Source organism: Balaenoptera physalus (genome assembly GCF_965194825.1).
Source record: "Balaenoptera physalus genome assembly, chromosome: 9".
NCBI classification, from domain to species: domain Eukaryota; kingdom Metazoa; phylum Chordata; class Mammalia; order Artiodactyla; family Balaenopteridae; genus Balaenoptera; species Balaenoptera physalus.
In genome coordinates, this window is record NC_138888.1 from 27,556,225 (window position 1) to 27,571,007 (window position 14,783).

Genomic DNA, 14,783 nt, shown 5'->3' on the forward strand with positions numbered 1-14,783 from the left:
AGTTACTGGAGAGGTCCCAGGCTTCTCACCCCAAGTCCTGCCATCATCCTGTGTGTCACGATTTTATTACCAAGTCGCTAACTCATCTGCCACCAGGTCCTTTTTGTTTCTTATCTACATTAACTTTCTCCTCCATGTCCTGAAGCTACCCACTCCTGTGGCCAACGCTCCTGGATCTGTCCTTACATCAAATTGCTTTGCTTCCAAAAGAATAAATGAATAAATAGATTGGAGTATCTGGAACATTAACGATGATGAGAGTGAAGAAGCTGAAATGTGGAATAAGACTCACATTGTCATCTCCAGATGGCAGATGCTAGAGGGATTTTCAAGACTTTTTTTTTTTTTTTTCTAAGACAGATCTGAGTTAGTAAGGGAAGAATATAGGAGAAAGAAACAAAGATGTGCTTTCGATCCTCCTTCCTGTTAAGACTTCTCCAGACTTTCCCCCCAAATATGCAAAAACAACCATATCTCAAACCTGAAGCAATCTGTCCCAGTAGCCTCACTCAGGGGAAATGTGGAAGACGTGTAGGTGCTGTGTGTGTGTGTGTGTGTGTGTGTGTGTGTGTGTGTGTGTGGTGGGGATGAGGCCGTGGGAGGCAAAGCACAGGGTGGATGGGTGAGGAGTGTCAAGGCTGAGCAGCAGCCCCCTTCCCCACAACGTTCATGTCCACCTAGAACCTCAGAATGTGACCTTCCTTGGAAATAAGGTCTTGTAGATGTAATTGGTTAAGATGAGGTCAGACTAGGTTAGGGTGGATCCTGATCTCATGACTGGTTTCCCAAGGAACACCTGGAAACCACCAGAAGCTAGCAGAGGCAAGAAAGGATTCTTTTCTGGAGCCTTTAGAGGGAGCAGCCTCCGACAACACCTTGGTTTCAGGCTTCGGCCTCCGGATCTGTGAGAGAATAAATTTCTGTTGTATTAAGCCACCCGGCTTGTGGTAATTTGCTACAGCAGCCCTAGGACCCTGATACAGCAGGGGAGTAGTAATTTTGTTTCTGCTTGGTAATTCCTTAAATGCTTATTTTCCTTCACGTTAAAGAAAAATCAATACAAGCTCACTCCCCTTGCCATTTCTCCTCCTTGCCTCATGTCTCCATCGACAGCCTCATTTGAGTTAGAAGAAGAATTGAATAACCTCTTGCAGCAAACGGAACATAGCTCCAGCATTGTTTTTAGTTGATAAAAGCTACTAAGTGGCAATAGTATACAAAATAGTGTGCAAAGCACTCCGAGTACATTAGTTCTAATTCTCACTCCAAAGCTGCAAAATAGGCTCTATTATTATTGTTTCTGAAACGAAATTAAGCCTCAAAGATCACTTTTTACAAGTGATTTGTTTTATATGGACAAAGTTGAATGATATACTTGACATGTGGTCAGGGCCTTTGCCAACCACGTGTAAAAAATTTGTGTCCCTAAAACAGCTCTAAATATGACAAGGAAGAAACAAGGACTATGTCCAGTCATTGCTTGCTCCGTGCTTTGTTTTCTGGCCCCAATAAAACTTTATTAACATATTCAAGTCAGGTGTCCTCCCTTTCCCCCTTAATCCCAAGGCAATTTTCCATGACACTCGCACAGACCCAAACTCTCCGCAGACTGAGGCCCGCACACAGCCCTTGCTCTGTGGGCTGCTTCCCCCATTGGAGGCTCTTCTCATCTCATCTTGCTCAGAGGCTGGTACTGGGGCCTCCGGGATTCACTGTGTGATGGTGATGGTTCAGAGACTGAACCATCACCATCAGGGCAATGGCCTTTGCCTGCCTGCCTTTTTTTTTTTTTTTTTGAAGTAAGGTGATTTATTTATTTATTTATTTATTTATTTTTGGCTGTGTTGGGTCTTCATTTCTGTGCGAGGGCTTTCTCTAGTTGCGGCGAGCGGGGGCCACTCTTCATCGTGGTGCGTGGGCCTCTCATTGTTGTGGCCTCTCTTGTTGCGGAGCACAAGCTCCAGACGCGCAGGCTCAGTAGTTGTGGCTCACGGGCCTAGTTGCTCCGCGGCATGTGGGATCTTCCCAGACCAGGGCTCGAACCCGTGTCCCCTGCATTAGCAGGCAGATTCTCAACCACTGCGCCATCAGGGAAGCCCCCTGCCTGCCTCTTATGTAGGTGGTTGGTAGAGTTAAATGTTCCCTCAATCATGCTAAGAACTGGAAACCTGCTGTTAAAGTGAAAGTTGATCAGAGTGAAAAAAAAATCTCAGCCTTCCCATTAGAGTTTAAGATCAAGAAAGCTTCAGTTGCAAAAAGGTATGTTTTGGTAAACTTTTAGTGGGATGATTGATACATTTTTAGTAACTAAAGTCAGTAGAAGCATCTAAGAACTATTTCACATCATGTTATATAACCTGAGAATTGGAAGATCTATCAGAACTTTTTGTTCTTCCCCAAATCAGTCAGGTTAACACTTGAAAATTCATCTGTAATTCTAGAATATATTTCTCACTTATGCTAGTATGTGATACTGTTGGTATTTTGTTTTCATTTATGTTATTTTTCTTCAAGTGTGGATGAAAGTCCATTGAAATGTCAACTCTGACTCTCTGGTTAGAAAGGTCCAAACAAAAATATAACAGCGGGAAGTGGAAAGGGATAAATAACCCCAAGAACTGACCCTTCATTTTGATCCCTTAGGCATACTTTGCTGACAACTTAAAAAATGCACATGTAGTTGCTTCCTGGGAAAAAAAAGAGCAGGAGTCAGTTATTTGTTATGTGTGATTGCAAGTGCTTGAAACAAAGATAAAATAGGAGATTCATCTGCTGCTCTCATGTTCCTCTGTAAAGATGAGGGTTGGGATTTATCTCTGTCTTTTCTTGGATTGTGTATTACAACAGGGGACTTTTATTAGCTCTGCAAAGGAAGCAATTTAGTGGTCTTTCTGTAGGTTTTTTTCTATTTGGATAGAAAAAAACTAGAAATCTTTGGGCATCAAGTTTTTTCAGGGGAATTATCTTTGCCCTCACCACTCAGAAGAGTAGGCTCATAAACTGGGAGGAGAAAACCTGTTGTCTTCCTAAATCATGTTCCTAGAAACAAAGCAAGTCTACCAGATAGAAATCAGCAGAATCAAAAAACATCTGCATTCAAATTATCGGGACATTTATTGCTCCAATAGGAACTTGTTGGTTTGGATTTAAATGTTAACATATTGTTCTGATATGATTTTCAATTTATCAGTCAAAAATATGTTTTTTCATTTAAGAAACATTTGTACTTTCTGTACTACACTGTGGAGAATATATTAAAAAGGATAGTTATTCCTGTTATCAAGGAACTTGTAGATCAGGGGGCGAGGGAGATGTTGGGTTTTGCTAATACTTAATTGAGTGCTTTCTGTGTGCCAGGCACTGTCCCAAGTGCTTTATATGCATGAAATCTTTCAATCTTCAGAAACTCTATGAAATAGGTATTTTTTTATCATCATCATTTTACTGATAAAGAAACGGAGGCACAAAAAGTTTGGAAACTTGCCCAAGGTCAGACACCTAGTAAGTGGTAAATTCAAGCCACAAACTCAAGCAAGTTAACCACAATGTTATATTAAGTCTCAAGCTGGGCAGAAAATACACACACATATCAATAATAAATAACTAATAATCACTGACAAAACTAAAGCAAATGATAAACGGGGAGATCATTGTGGGTTGTGGTCAAGGAATCCTTCGTGATATGAAACCAAAATTAGATCCAAACATTATCATTTATATTGTCTTCTTGGAGCTGTGCATTGGCGTATGGGAGGTTCAGGGAAGCATGCGGGAGAGGAGCCTCGGTGTTTCATCCGTTGTTTCTCAAATATCTTTGGCTATGAAGCCATTTTTTTTCAAGGAATACTTAACATCTTTTAGCATATGCATTATCAAGCATAGTTTGGGAGAAGAGAATCTATTTTAGGATCATCTATTTACAGAGACTCCCCTGGATTCTCCACCTCTGCTGTCAGTGGCCAGAATCTAGTACTACAAGAGGAAGGGCCACTGGAAATTTCTATGGATAGAATTTATAGGATATAAATTGAATTCATGAAAAACTTGACAGGGTATCAAGTTTTGTTTGTTAACTAAATAACCAGGTTGTATTATCATTACCTCTAGGAAAGGCTTGACAGACTGGTTCTCTCTGGTTGGGCTGAGGAGTACTTACTTTACAGTCAGAAAAGACAGTTCCTTATTTGTCCCTGGTCTTATTAGTGTATCCTTAGTACCCTAGGGACACTGTCTTCCTCTATAATCATTTTTTACAATATTTTGTCCATATTATAAGGATTGTTTTATAGTCAAACTGGTCACCTGTAAATATAATCACGCTGAATGTCTATTAATGGGTCTTGTGTTTTCTTTTGCACAAAAAAGTACAACCTAGAGAAAGCAAAAGTCATATCCCAACTCCCACTTTGTAGATTTTTGTTCTTTAAATGATGTAAGAATTTATATTTGCTGAGTACCCTCTTTCTGCTACAAACCATGCTATATGTTTATCTATGTCCTCTAATTTTGACCTCACACTGCCCTGGGAGGTAGGTGTTCCTCTAGATTTATACCTATGGAAATGGAGGCACAGAGAAGTTAAACTGCCTGCCTGAGGTTAAACAGCATGTGATAATGAGGGATTTGAATTCTGGTCTGTCTGACTCCAAAGCCTTCACTTTTGAAACTCTACCGTACCACTTCCTTAAAAGGAAAAAATTATTGGAGATTAAATCAGCACTTGCAATACTAGAATTTAAAGTATTTCAGGCAATTGAAATAAAAAATACACGGTTGCTTAGATGACTAAGCAAGGCAATCATGCATCTGCAAACCATATCAGCTAAAACTTAAAATTTGCCTAATAATCTCTCTGGTTTACTTAAAAAAAATCATGGACTGTTTCACAGCTAAAAGCTCATTTAGTCATTATTCAAATGTTGGTCTATTACATTCCCACGGAGGCAGGACGGAGTCTTCTCCCTCCTCCGACACATCATTAGGAAATGCCTCTGCTTTCCGTCCTGCTCTAGGGCAGGCAGTAAGCTTTAGCTGAGAACACATTTGGAGATGTGTGAATGAGTGAACCAAGTGTATCCTGGAAGCACCAGCCCGTGCCTGCTCCTGCAGAGCCTGTGAAAGCCCAGCAAACTTTTTGGGGACTGACGCAGAGGACCAGAGCTATCACCAGCTGGATTTGGGGCTTTGGTGGCATAGATGCAAGGGAGATAAGTGACTCTTATTTTGTTCTTAGGAGCTGTTTCCTTCACAGAAATTTCTGACAAGACTGGTAACGAAAGATACACTATCTTCTATTCTAGAATATAGAGGACTAAACAGAAAAGTAGGCTGTAGCTGAGGCAAGAGTTTTCATTGGGTAATCTTTTTACCCAGTCTTGCCAATAAATGAGTACATAAACTAATCAATCTGTTTTAAAAAAATATATAAAAATGAGTTTGTCTTCCCAGTGTAAGATCACTAGCATCTCTTTACTACATTATTCTCCATATATTCTCCACATTCTTACCACGTGTGAATGGCTATTTGTAAAGCGTCTTATAATTTAAGAGGAGGGAACTTGCGTCTCTGAAAAGCCTACCACGTACCAGAGTACTAGGTGCTTTTTGTATGCAATCTCTTTTAATTGCCGTAACAAAACCAGAAACAACACCCAAACCATAAAAAAACCATTATTGTCTAGAAATAATTTGGTAGAGGTTCAGTAACTTGCCTGAAGTCACAGAATATGTTAGTGACAGAACCAAGATTGGGACCACTTTTGTCTCTACATCTTATCTGCACTATATTACGTTGTTCTCCAGGAGGTAAGCCCTCACAGATGTCCTCATGAAATCTCTAAGAAGAGTTCACTGGTAATGCCAATCTCTGACACAAGTCTGAACGCTCTGGAGGGATTGGGTCTTTTTATATCCCAAGTATCTAGTGCAACCTCTGGCACATAGTAGATCCTCAATCAATATTTGTTGATTTACATTATTCCAATTTCCAATGCGGAAAAGGCATTTGTGGCTTGCTGATCTCACAAGGTTACTGACTTTGGTTGTGATAGTCCTAATTTTTCCAATCCTGTTTTCATTGGGGTAAGGTTACACAGTTATGGAATCACTCTGACTACCCAGATGGCATTTGCTTTTACTTATCCCTGTATAGTTCATGTGTGTGTTAACAATCCTAGGTCAATGCCTTTTACACAATAGATTCTTTTTTCCCTTGAATTTCCTACTTTATGGCAGTGACCAATATTGCAATCATGACGAAGTTTAAATCAAGCAATGTTGCAGTAAGCTGAAACGAATATAGACCCTTGACTTGAAAGACCATGGTCTCATAAGATTCTACAGGAGTTAACAATTGTCAAACGGAAATTTCTTTTTAGTGAATTCTGTTTTCCAAATTTTTGACTGTGTGACATAGCAAAACAGCTTGTACAAATACACTTGCTTACGTTTCTACATGTAAATAAAAAGATCTTTTGTGAGAGACTGAAAGCAACAAATATTGTTTGTTGAAATTTACAGTTTTACACAAATGAACATACATTACCAAAGAGAAGAACGAATGCCAGTGTTTTTCTGTATTATGGAAATTCACACACACACACACACACACACACACATACACACAAAACAGATTAAAGGACACTACAAAATATTTTGCTTATTGGCACCACGTAGACTTTCACATTTAAGATATTTTCTTCTGTCATTTTTAATATTAATATTTAAGACTGTATAATAAAAATTTGCCAATTGAACTATTCTTTAAAAATATACTTTAAATATAAATACGAATAAATAGCTCTATTTTGCTTCTTGGGTATGAAACAGCATATACTATATTTATTGCAATAAAAGATTTTTCTTTAAAAAAAAATTCATTGATTTAAATTCAGTTGCTTACATAGGCTTGGCCTATTTGACGATGTGTCTGCTAGGTTCCTGGGTACATTTGAAAGTCATGTTTGACCTTTACTTGGGAAACCACTGGGGTCCCACTTTTGATTTTGATTGGATGATATGGAGTGTGGACAAATGAAAAAAGTGACTTTGCATTCAGACATGGGGAAGCATTAGGGAATCAGTGAGATTCTGAATACAAATCTTAACAAAATGAATATGAGGACATTATGTAAAGATACAAGACTGTTTCTGGGAACCATGGGTGGTGGGTTTTTTTTTTTCTCCTCTATTTCCAGATAGATTTAGACACTCAGTTGTCCTGACTGAACTGTTCTATTGTTCTTGCTGGCTTCCAATCCTGAAATGCAAGACCATAGTTTTCACAAGTAAGTCCACTATGTTTCCCCAACCTAAAACATTGTACCTCATTCTCATTCATCTATGAATTTGACAAATGTGGGTCAGAAGAATATCAGGACTCAGGGGAAATGCAGAGCTGAATGGTGGCCCTTTTTCCCTATCTTGGTACTAACTGGCAAATGATGGCTTCGTGGACATGGCTGTTTCTGCAGCCCCTGGTGGAATGAGTCCCGTGGACCACGGCTGCATCTGTGCTCTTGACCTTGACCTTGAATCTGATTGGTTGGCTGGTAACATGTTACCTGGTGAGAATCAGAATATTTTCATATTGCAATATTTTTAAGAAATTATCTTTATTTTTAATTGTTTATCTAGACATGCCAATGGATATTTCGGCCACATTTTGAGCAAAAACTCACAAGGTGTGTGTTTTTTTTTTTCCAAACCTCACGTGTGTACACAAAACAACACAATTGTAAGGGTTTGCGTAAAAGAACAAAGCATAAGAAATACAGTGAGCTACAAGCTCATAACCAATGTTCAAATCAGTGAGCAGATCTGATTCAACATCAGAAAAGGTTACAAAACAAGTCTGTGGCTTGTAGGAAGCACTACCTGGCGACAGCTTTGCAGGACACGCTCCACGTCCCATTGCGGGAAGCCTTAGGCAGGTAGAAACAGAGCAGGATTTTCACTCAGCCTAGCAGGGAGTTATGGGGAGGTCAGCGTTCCAGGAACAAGGTTCTGACTGTTCACAGGTGCTGTAAAAAGAAAAAGGCTTTGCCTATCAGGCCTGGCAGTGATATCTATTCTCTCTCTCTTAATTTGATTTTAACTTTAGCTTTCACTTACTAAAAATAGCTTTTTGATTCCTTTCTTCTCAAGCACTGAAGGAATTAAACTCGGGAAGTCAGCTCGTGATGGTCCAGGGACTAAGAGAAAAAGAATGTGAAGATAAAGTCCACGGATGATCCAACAGCTGTGTCTTAACTAGTAATTGGACACTGACACCTTCTATTGAAATATTGCTAGAGAGCCACCAGTAGGCAGGAAAAAAAAAGAGTTTTCATATTTTTTCTTTTTTTTTTTTTTGTCAAAAAATGAGAAACTCAAGAAATCTCCAGATGGTTGCAAGAAGGAGACAAATGTATCTAGTTTATGCATCACATCTCATTTTACTTCAAATTTTTATTGTACTAGTAGCTGCTTCATAGGGTTAACTGTTAGATATTTGGTAGTTTTCTCTGTGAGCTCTTCTTCAAGACCTAATACACTTTTGTCCTATAAATTTGGAACTACTAAAACCGCGTCCAGTCTTATTTATTTAAATTATTATATAAATATAGTTTAAACAAAGTCCATTTCCTAAACTCAAAGTAGAGGCTCCATTAGCTAAAATAGCATCTTCTTTCTTATCTCTACTGTATCTTCCCCAGTAATTGCTTTCCTTGATTTGATCTCATGTACATTAAAAACAGAGACTACTCAAAAGCCCAAACCAAACCAAAATAAGAGAGGTTTGGAAGCAGAAATACATTCAATACTTTCTCTTTTGGGGCTTCACCAAGCTGAGAGCTTCAGAGTATTAAAGCAATAAAAAATCATGTGTCAGTTCATAGTTATTACAGGAAAAAACCCAAAGTTAGTGTTAAGTTTTCACAACTTCCTCTCTTATCCATATCAATAATTTCAACTTATCATCCACCCATTTCATGAAGTTTTCACACTTTCTTTAGTACCATCTGACAATCTCTTCTGCTTTAGTGAAAGTACAACCAACTTTCCAAATTTCCTCTAAACCTTTATTCTGAAAGCCTCGGTCTTTCTGCAGGAACTTAATACAATCCAGTCAAGTTTCTAACATTTCACTTGTACGTTAGGAGGAAAGAAAAAAAAAAAAGAGTTGCACTTAGGAAATGAGAGTTAGTTAGCTGACGTTCTATCAGCTTGTGAAACACCTTGATAGTGGCAGAAACAATCATAGTATCATTCTCCCACTACCACATTGTTTAAGGTAAAAAGAAAGGGGGCATTGCCAATTTTCATCTAACATTAGTTATGCTAGAACTTCTAAAGAAAAAAGGTTCAATGCACAGAGTTTAGCTGACTAGAGAAGAATGCTGTAACAAATTGATTTTCCGGCCAAGTATATGCAGAAAAAATGGCAACAAAAACCTGCCCAGGAAGGTAAATTCTATCAGACAACTGAAATATTTTCTATCCTTAAATTATGTTAACGTCTGCTAAACAGTTGCGTAGTTGTTCACATGAAATGAAGGAAAAAGGAAAATCCAGTTACTATTGACACCAAAGAAATGCACGCCAACCATAAACCAAAGATGCTTTGGTACTGTAGCCAGAACAGACGACAGTGTGCTAGGGGAGCAGGGAAGTCCCTGATGGATAGATGACAGGGTCACGGAAGGTTTGTGAGACCTGCTATGTGTCCCGCGAGGCTGACACACTGCCATGTCCATGACAAGAGTCGTATAAACACAAGCTTATCAGTTGGCTTGTTAAAAGAGTGCAACATTGCTGTGTTGAAAGTGACTTCAGGCTTGCTGAAGGGTCTTGTTCATCTGAGGAAACAATGCTTGGTGCCACAGATTAAACACTATGGTCTCAAGTGGAATGCGTGTGAAGTTTCCAAAATATTTCCTCAAAGACTTTATTCAGTTTTGCTTTGTGACCTTAGCTGGAAAGCATAAAGATGGACATGGGAAGGCAGTTCAGAAGGACATCTGTGGGGATTTAAGTTGGGCAGCTTTCAGAAGATGAAAGATGTTTAACGTTAAGGCCTTTATCTGCAAACAACAGTATATTAATAAACTATACCATATTTACAAATGCATTCTCTTGTATTAAAACTAACAGTATTCTGTTCACAGTGCCATTGTTTATACAGGTAGCAGTCCCATAATACTCATGTATTTTGGCATGGGAATCAGTAGCGCTTGATATTTACAGAGAATGTACAGGTGTGGATATAAACATGTCACTGAATCTGAGTTATCGATAAAAGACAGATTGGCAAATGGTGCAAAGGAATGAACTGTACAGCACCTTCCCCTTGGATCGGATAGGAAACGTGGTTTCTTAATTGAGAAGATGCCAAATCTCTGACCCAAAGTGGCATAAAGTCCGTAAGAAAACAGTGAACCCTCTGTTCGAGTTTGGGTACATTGAGTAATGTTTGCCCGTAGTTTTAGATCCATTGTCTAGTGCATAAAATAGAAAAGTTAAAAAGATTTATTATTATTTTTATAATAATAATTATTATTAAAATAGAAGGTACTTTCTCTCACGCTCTCATGTGTGCTCTTGCACTTGAAACCAATATCCTTGGAGTTCCAAATATGCTGGTGTTTTTGTCATGCAGATCAGCAGTCCAACGGCCAATGCTAAAAATGCTCTGGACTTAGGAAGTGCCGCCTGTCTCAGTGTGACCCAGGACCCGAGGGGCCCACGGCAGGAGCACCTCTTTCTTACTCCCCAGTCTTCACCTCGAGGGCCAAGCCGGCCCCTGGAATCAGCTCCCTCATGGCGGAATGGAGTTGCTTATTTCGGCAGCTAATGCTGAGGTGACGGATGGCTTCTGTACACTTGGAAAAAGGAGGGAGGCAGGTGAGTGGGAGGAGGGTGGCGTTCCAAAGAGCCCCAGGACGACACCCAGAGAGGGGCTGGGTTTACCGGCAAGAGCCCCTCAGAGCATCTGCCCTCCCAGAGGCCTCTGCGCGAGGAGGCTGGCATTCTCAGTGTGCAGAGCAGGGGGCAGGCCTGGCTGGCACTATGGGGCGTCGCCTTCGGTCACGGTCTGCTCCTCAGCCTGGGCCATCCCTGGGCCGGCGTGGTCTGGGCCGCCGCTGCCACCGCCACCGCTGCTGCTTCTGTGCTGGTTGGGCAACAGCCTCTTCCACTGGGCTTTGTTGTGTGCCAGGTGGCTTAGCATGCTCTCAGACAGGGCGCTGTGTCCTGTGAAACGGGCCCATTCACGGAAGAGGGGCTCCACGATGTAGGTCATGAAACCTGGAACAGGCAAGGCCAAGCTCATCACCAGCAGGGCAGTAAGACCTACTTCTTCCTCCCTAACAAACATGACTGGGCCCACGATGGACTGGGCCCGTGGGTAAGAAGGCCACCAAGATGTGGTCCCTGCCCCCAGTGTCGAAGCATAGGATATGTCACCTTGGGCTTGGCATCTAACCTCTCAGTGCCTCAGTTTCTGCAGTTGTAGAAAGGCGTTAAGAAGGATACCAAACCCATAGGGTTGTTATGACAATGAAATGACTTAACACATGTGAAGATGCTTAGAAAGCTCCTGGCACATAATAAACAATAAATATTGGCTATTATTATTTGAAGAAGGGGGAAGACATATAAAGAAAAAAGTAAAAAAAAGTTTGTGCTAGAACTAAGGAGGGTGGGTGGGGGAGGGGAGGAGAGAGCAAATGATACCAGGAAGGGGCACCTTGTTGATTTAGACCATCTGAAGAATTCATACATCTACCCCGTAGGATATTTTTTCAGGATTATCGTTTCACAGTTTTGTCTTACTTTCAATTATGTTAAACAACTAGGTGTAGGTAATAAAAGTTCATTCGTCTTCAATACAGATTTTTACCTGCATAAAAGTTCTGCTTGAATGACTAGATAAGATGGATTGATATGAGACTTCTTTGTTTGCATGTCTGTTCTCTTAATTATTTTAGACTTGTTGCTTTCTAACCATGTTTCACTGTTAATGTGCTTTCCATATTAAACATGATTTATTAAAGCAAAGATAACTTCCAGTCTAGGCTGGAATAACTGGACTCATCACAAATTTGGATATATTTAGGTTTTATTGTATTTCCCTGAAATGTAGGTATGGGGAGAAAAGGCAAGTGTTTTTCAGCTAACGAAATCTTCCAACAACTAACCCTGTATGTTTACAGGCATGTGAATTATAAGGCTTGATTCGATTATCCTTTTATTGGATGAACAGCAGATACTTGGCCTTTGAGGATGCTATAGAGATGAAAAAAGAATGCAGCAAAGCAAAATGTTATTGTACATGCCTGCACCATCTCATCAGATGTGAAATATGATTTAAATAGTATAAGATTATTTTAGATTACCTGAACCTGAGGAGGAAGGTTAAGCCAGTGACTTACTGTCTACATCTTGATAAGGTTATACAGGGAGTCAGCAAGCAAGGATTTCATTTTGGAATGTTCTTGCTTGCTATTCTGGAATTTTCTTCACCTTCACAATCTCCATATCTAATTTTGATATCTTTCATCTCAAGAGAGATTAGATATTAGGTATCTAAAAAGATAGTGTGCAATATTATACTATACTAAAGTTTAAGTTGTGAATATTTATGAGGTTTACCTTAAGGATAAAAAAAGTTACAAATCCCGCATTTAAAAATCCAGTACTTAAAAATCGACTCATTTTCTTCCTGAAATTACTCTGGAATTACACCTCTGTATTTCTACTCGTCAGATATAAAGACCTCTTATAGGAGATAGAAGAGTGATTTTAAAGTCTGAAGAAACTCCATGAGGCAGTTTTTCACATGAAGAAAGGCTTCTGCACGATCAGATTTGGGAGCCTGCCCCATAGGTTCCTTGTGTATTTGTGCAAACCTCCCGCTTCTATTCAAGCGATGTAGAGCCTGACTTTGCCGGGATATTGTCTTCCTGGAGTGGTGGGAGTGGGGCAGGGGAGAAATGATGGCTTCGGAGTACACAGGGATTGAAGGAAAGCCTCTTTCTCCTCATCTTTCTATAGGCTGCACCAATTAGAGATTCATTTGATTTAATGCCTTCTTTTTAAAATGTAGAGTTTGATGGGGAGAGGGGAGGAAAATGGGTGGGGGGGGTGGATATTAAATCCCTGTCTCACTTGGGTAAATATGAATTACTTAAACAGAAAATCAGGTCTAAGCCTGAGATGGCACTCAGGAAATCCTCACTGTGGATTGGGAAAGGAAAAAGAGAGGGGACATTTTCAGTCCCAGGGGAATCAGAACAGAGGAACTAGCTGCATTATTTAGCACCCACTGGAAAAATCTTTGTCTGGGAGCCTGGAGCCCACAGTTCCCATTAGATTCTGTTGATCTATTTGGGTTTTTCCAGTTTAGCCTGATCTACCTCTGCACATCACACCTCCCAGCCTTGAATCTACAGAGCTGGGAGATGTGGAACAGAGACCGAAAGATTTATCTACTAAGGGTTGTTTTATTATCAATCACCTCTTTCTCTTTATTGGTGTGCTGGTGTAGCATCCACGGGATTTTCCTTTTCACTCAATCCCCATCCCATTTTAAAAACAGGTATCTATGGTAACCACATTTTCCTGAGCTGAAAATCAGGACATATGATCTGACAAAATAAGTGTGTTCTCATGACAACAAGAGAATAGAATCTCTGAAATCAAGTCTGTCTTGAAAATCTAGGTTGTGTGCTTAATAATGTGAATGCTTTTCTCTGGGGGCTCAAAATGTCTTTAACAGGTGCCTGGCAAATTTCTTTCTGGCCAGAATTTAACAAGCTGGGTCCCAGGATTAGGATTTTGGTTCAGGGTCTATTCCTTTTGAATCACATCTGCAGAATTTCCAACTTGTTAGGGCATTGGATCCAAAGAGGCTGAGGCTGCATTTCTGTTGATGTTGATGCCCTTCCCCCTCCCCTGCAGTTCTGTAGCTTCATCTGCTCTGGTTTCTTGCAGGGTTTTATTTTTTATAACAACACCCCTCTCCCTTTTTAAGGTGGAGGAATCGGTTTAATCGTAAAAAGAACGTAACAATATTAAGGGCAATTTGGAAAAAAAAAAGATCACCAATAATCTCAGAGTTCCAACACATCAATTTTAACATTTGTATATTCCCTTCAAATTTTTTAAACTAGATAGATTTTGTTCCTATTTCCTTAGGTTGACTTTGTGACTCTTTTGTGGGACTGTGGATTCAATTTGACACTCAGTAATTGGAAGCATATCATTCTAACTGGCTCTGGTTTTCTCAATTTTCAACTGATGTTTTCAGGTGCCCCTTTCGCTCCCAATCTCCAGGCATTAAGCCTTGAGCTTGCAGAGGTTTAAGCTGAATGTGTTAAGCTGTCTGAGGTCTGTGGGAACTGGTGAAAAACATGAACTGGTACATGTCAGGGCCATAGTTTATAAGTAAAAGAGTTAAAGTTCTGAGTTTTTTTTTTTTTTTTTTAAGTTTATTATCTCTGCTCTAACAAATCTTGAAATTAACATGCAGCCTTTAACTGCTGTATTTCACTTATGTGGCAACATGTTTTTATTTTTAACATTTTATTTATTTATTTTTTATACAGCAGGTTCTCATTAGTTATCTATTTCATTTATTTATTTTTTTATATTACCCAAAGCAATCTACAGATTCAATGGAATCCCTGTCAAACTATCAATGGCATTTTTCACAGAACTAGAACAAAAAATTTTACAATTTGTATGGAAACACAAAAGACTCCGAATAGCCAAAGCAATCTTGAGAAAGAAAAACAGAGCTG

The 14,783-nt window shown here is 39.7% G+C and overlaps 2 protein-coding genes across 9 annotated transcripts in view; one reads left to right on the top strand and one right to left on the bottom strand.

Annotated features, from left to right (window-relative positions):
* The window catches only part of MTFR2 (mitochondrial fission regulator 2), a gene marked incomplete at its 3' end in the record, with an annotated part of 91,423 nt that overhangs the window by 42,732 nt on the left and 33,908 nt on the right, over positions 1-14,783 (top strand). The window contains exon 8 of one of the 6 annotated variants that reach the window (XM_082474835.1): positions 10,640-10,834. The exons of 3 other annotated variants lie outside the window; for them this stretch is intronic. In XM_082474835.1, the coding sequence (XP_082330961.1) occupies positions 10,640-10,834 (195 nt within the window). Of the gene's footprint in view, positions 1-2; positions 1,142-8,145; positions 8,249-10,639; positions 10,835-14,783 lie in introns of those variants that run through there. 2 more of the 6 variants (XM_082474836.1, XM_082474840.1) reach the window with 2 other exon arrangements.
* Positions 11,048-14,783, bottom strand: part of PDE7B (phosphodiesterase 7B) — a gene marked incomplete at its 3' end in the record, with an annotated part of 632,720 nt that continues 628,984 nt past the window's right edge. For all 3 annotated transcript variants that reach the window (XM_082474733.1, XM_082474735.1, XM_082474734.1), the window contains one exon: positions 11,048-11,286. In XM_082474733.1, coding sequence (XP_082330859.1) covers positions 11,048-11,286 — 239 coding nt within the window. The remainder of the gene's footprint in view (positions 11,287-14,783) is intronic.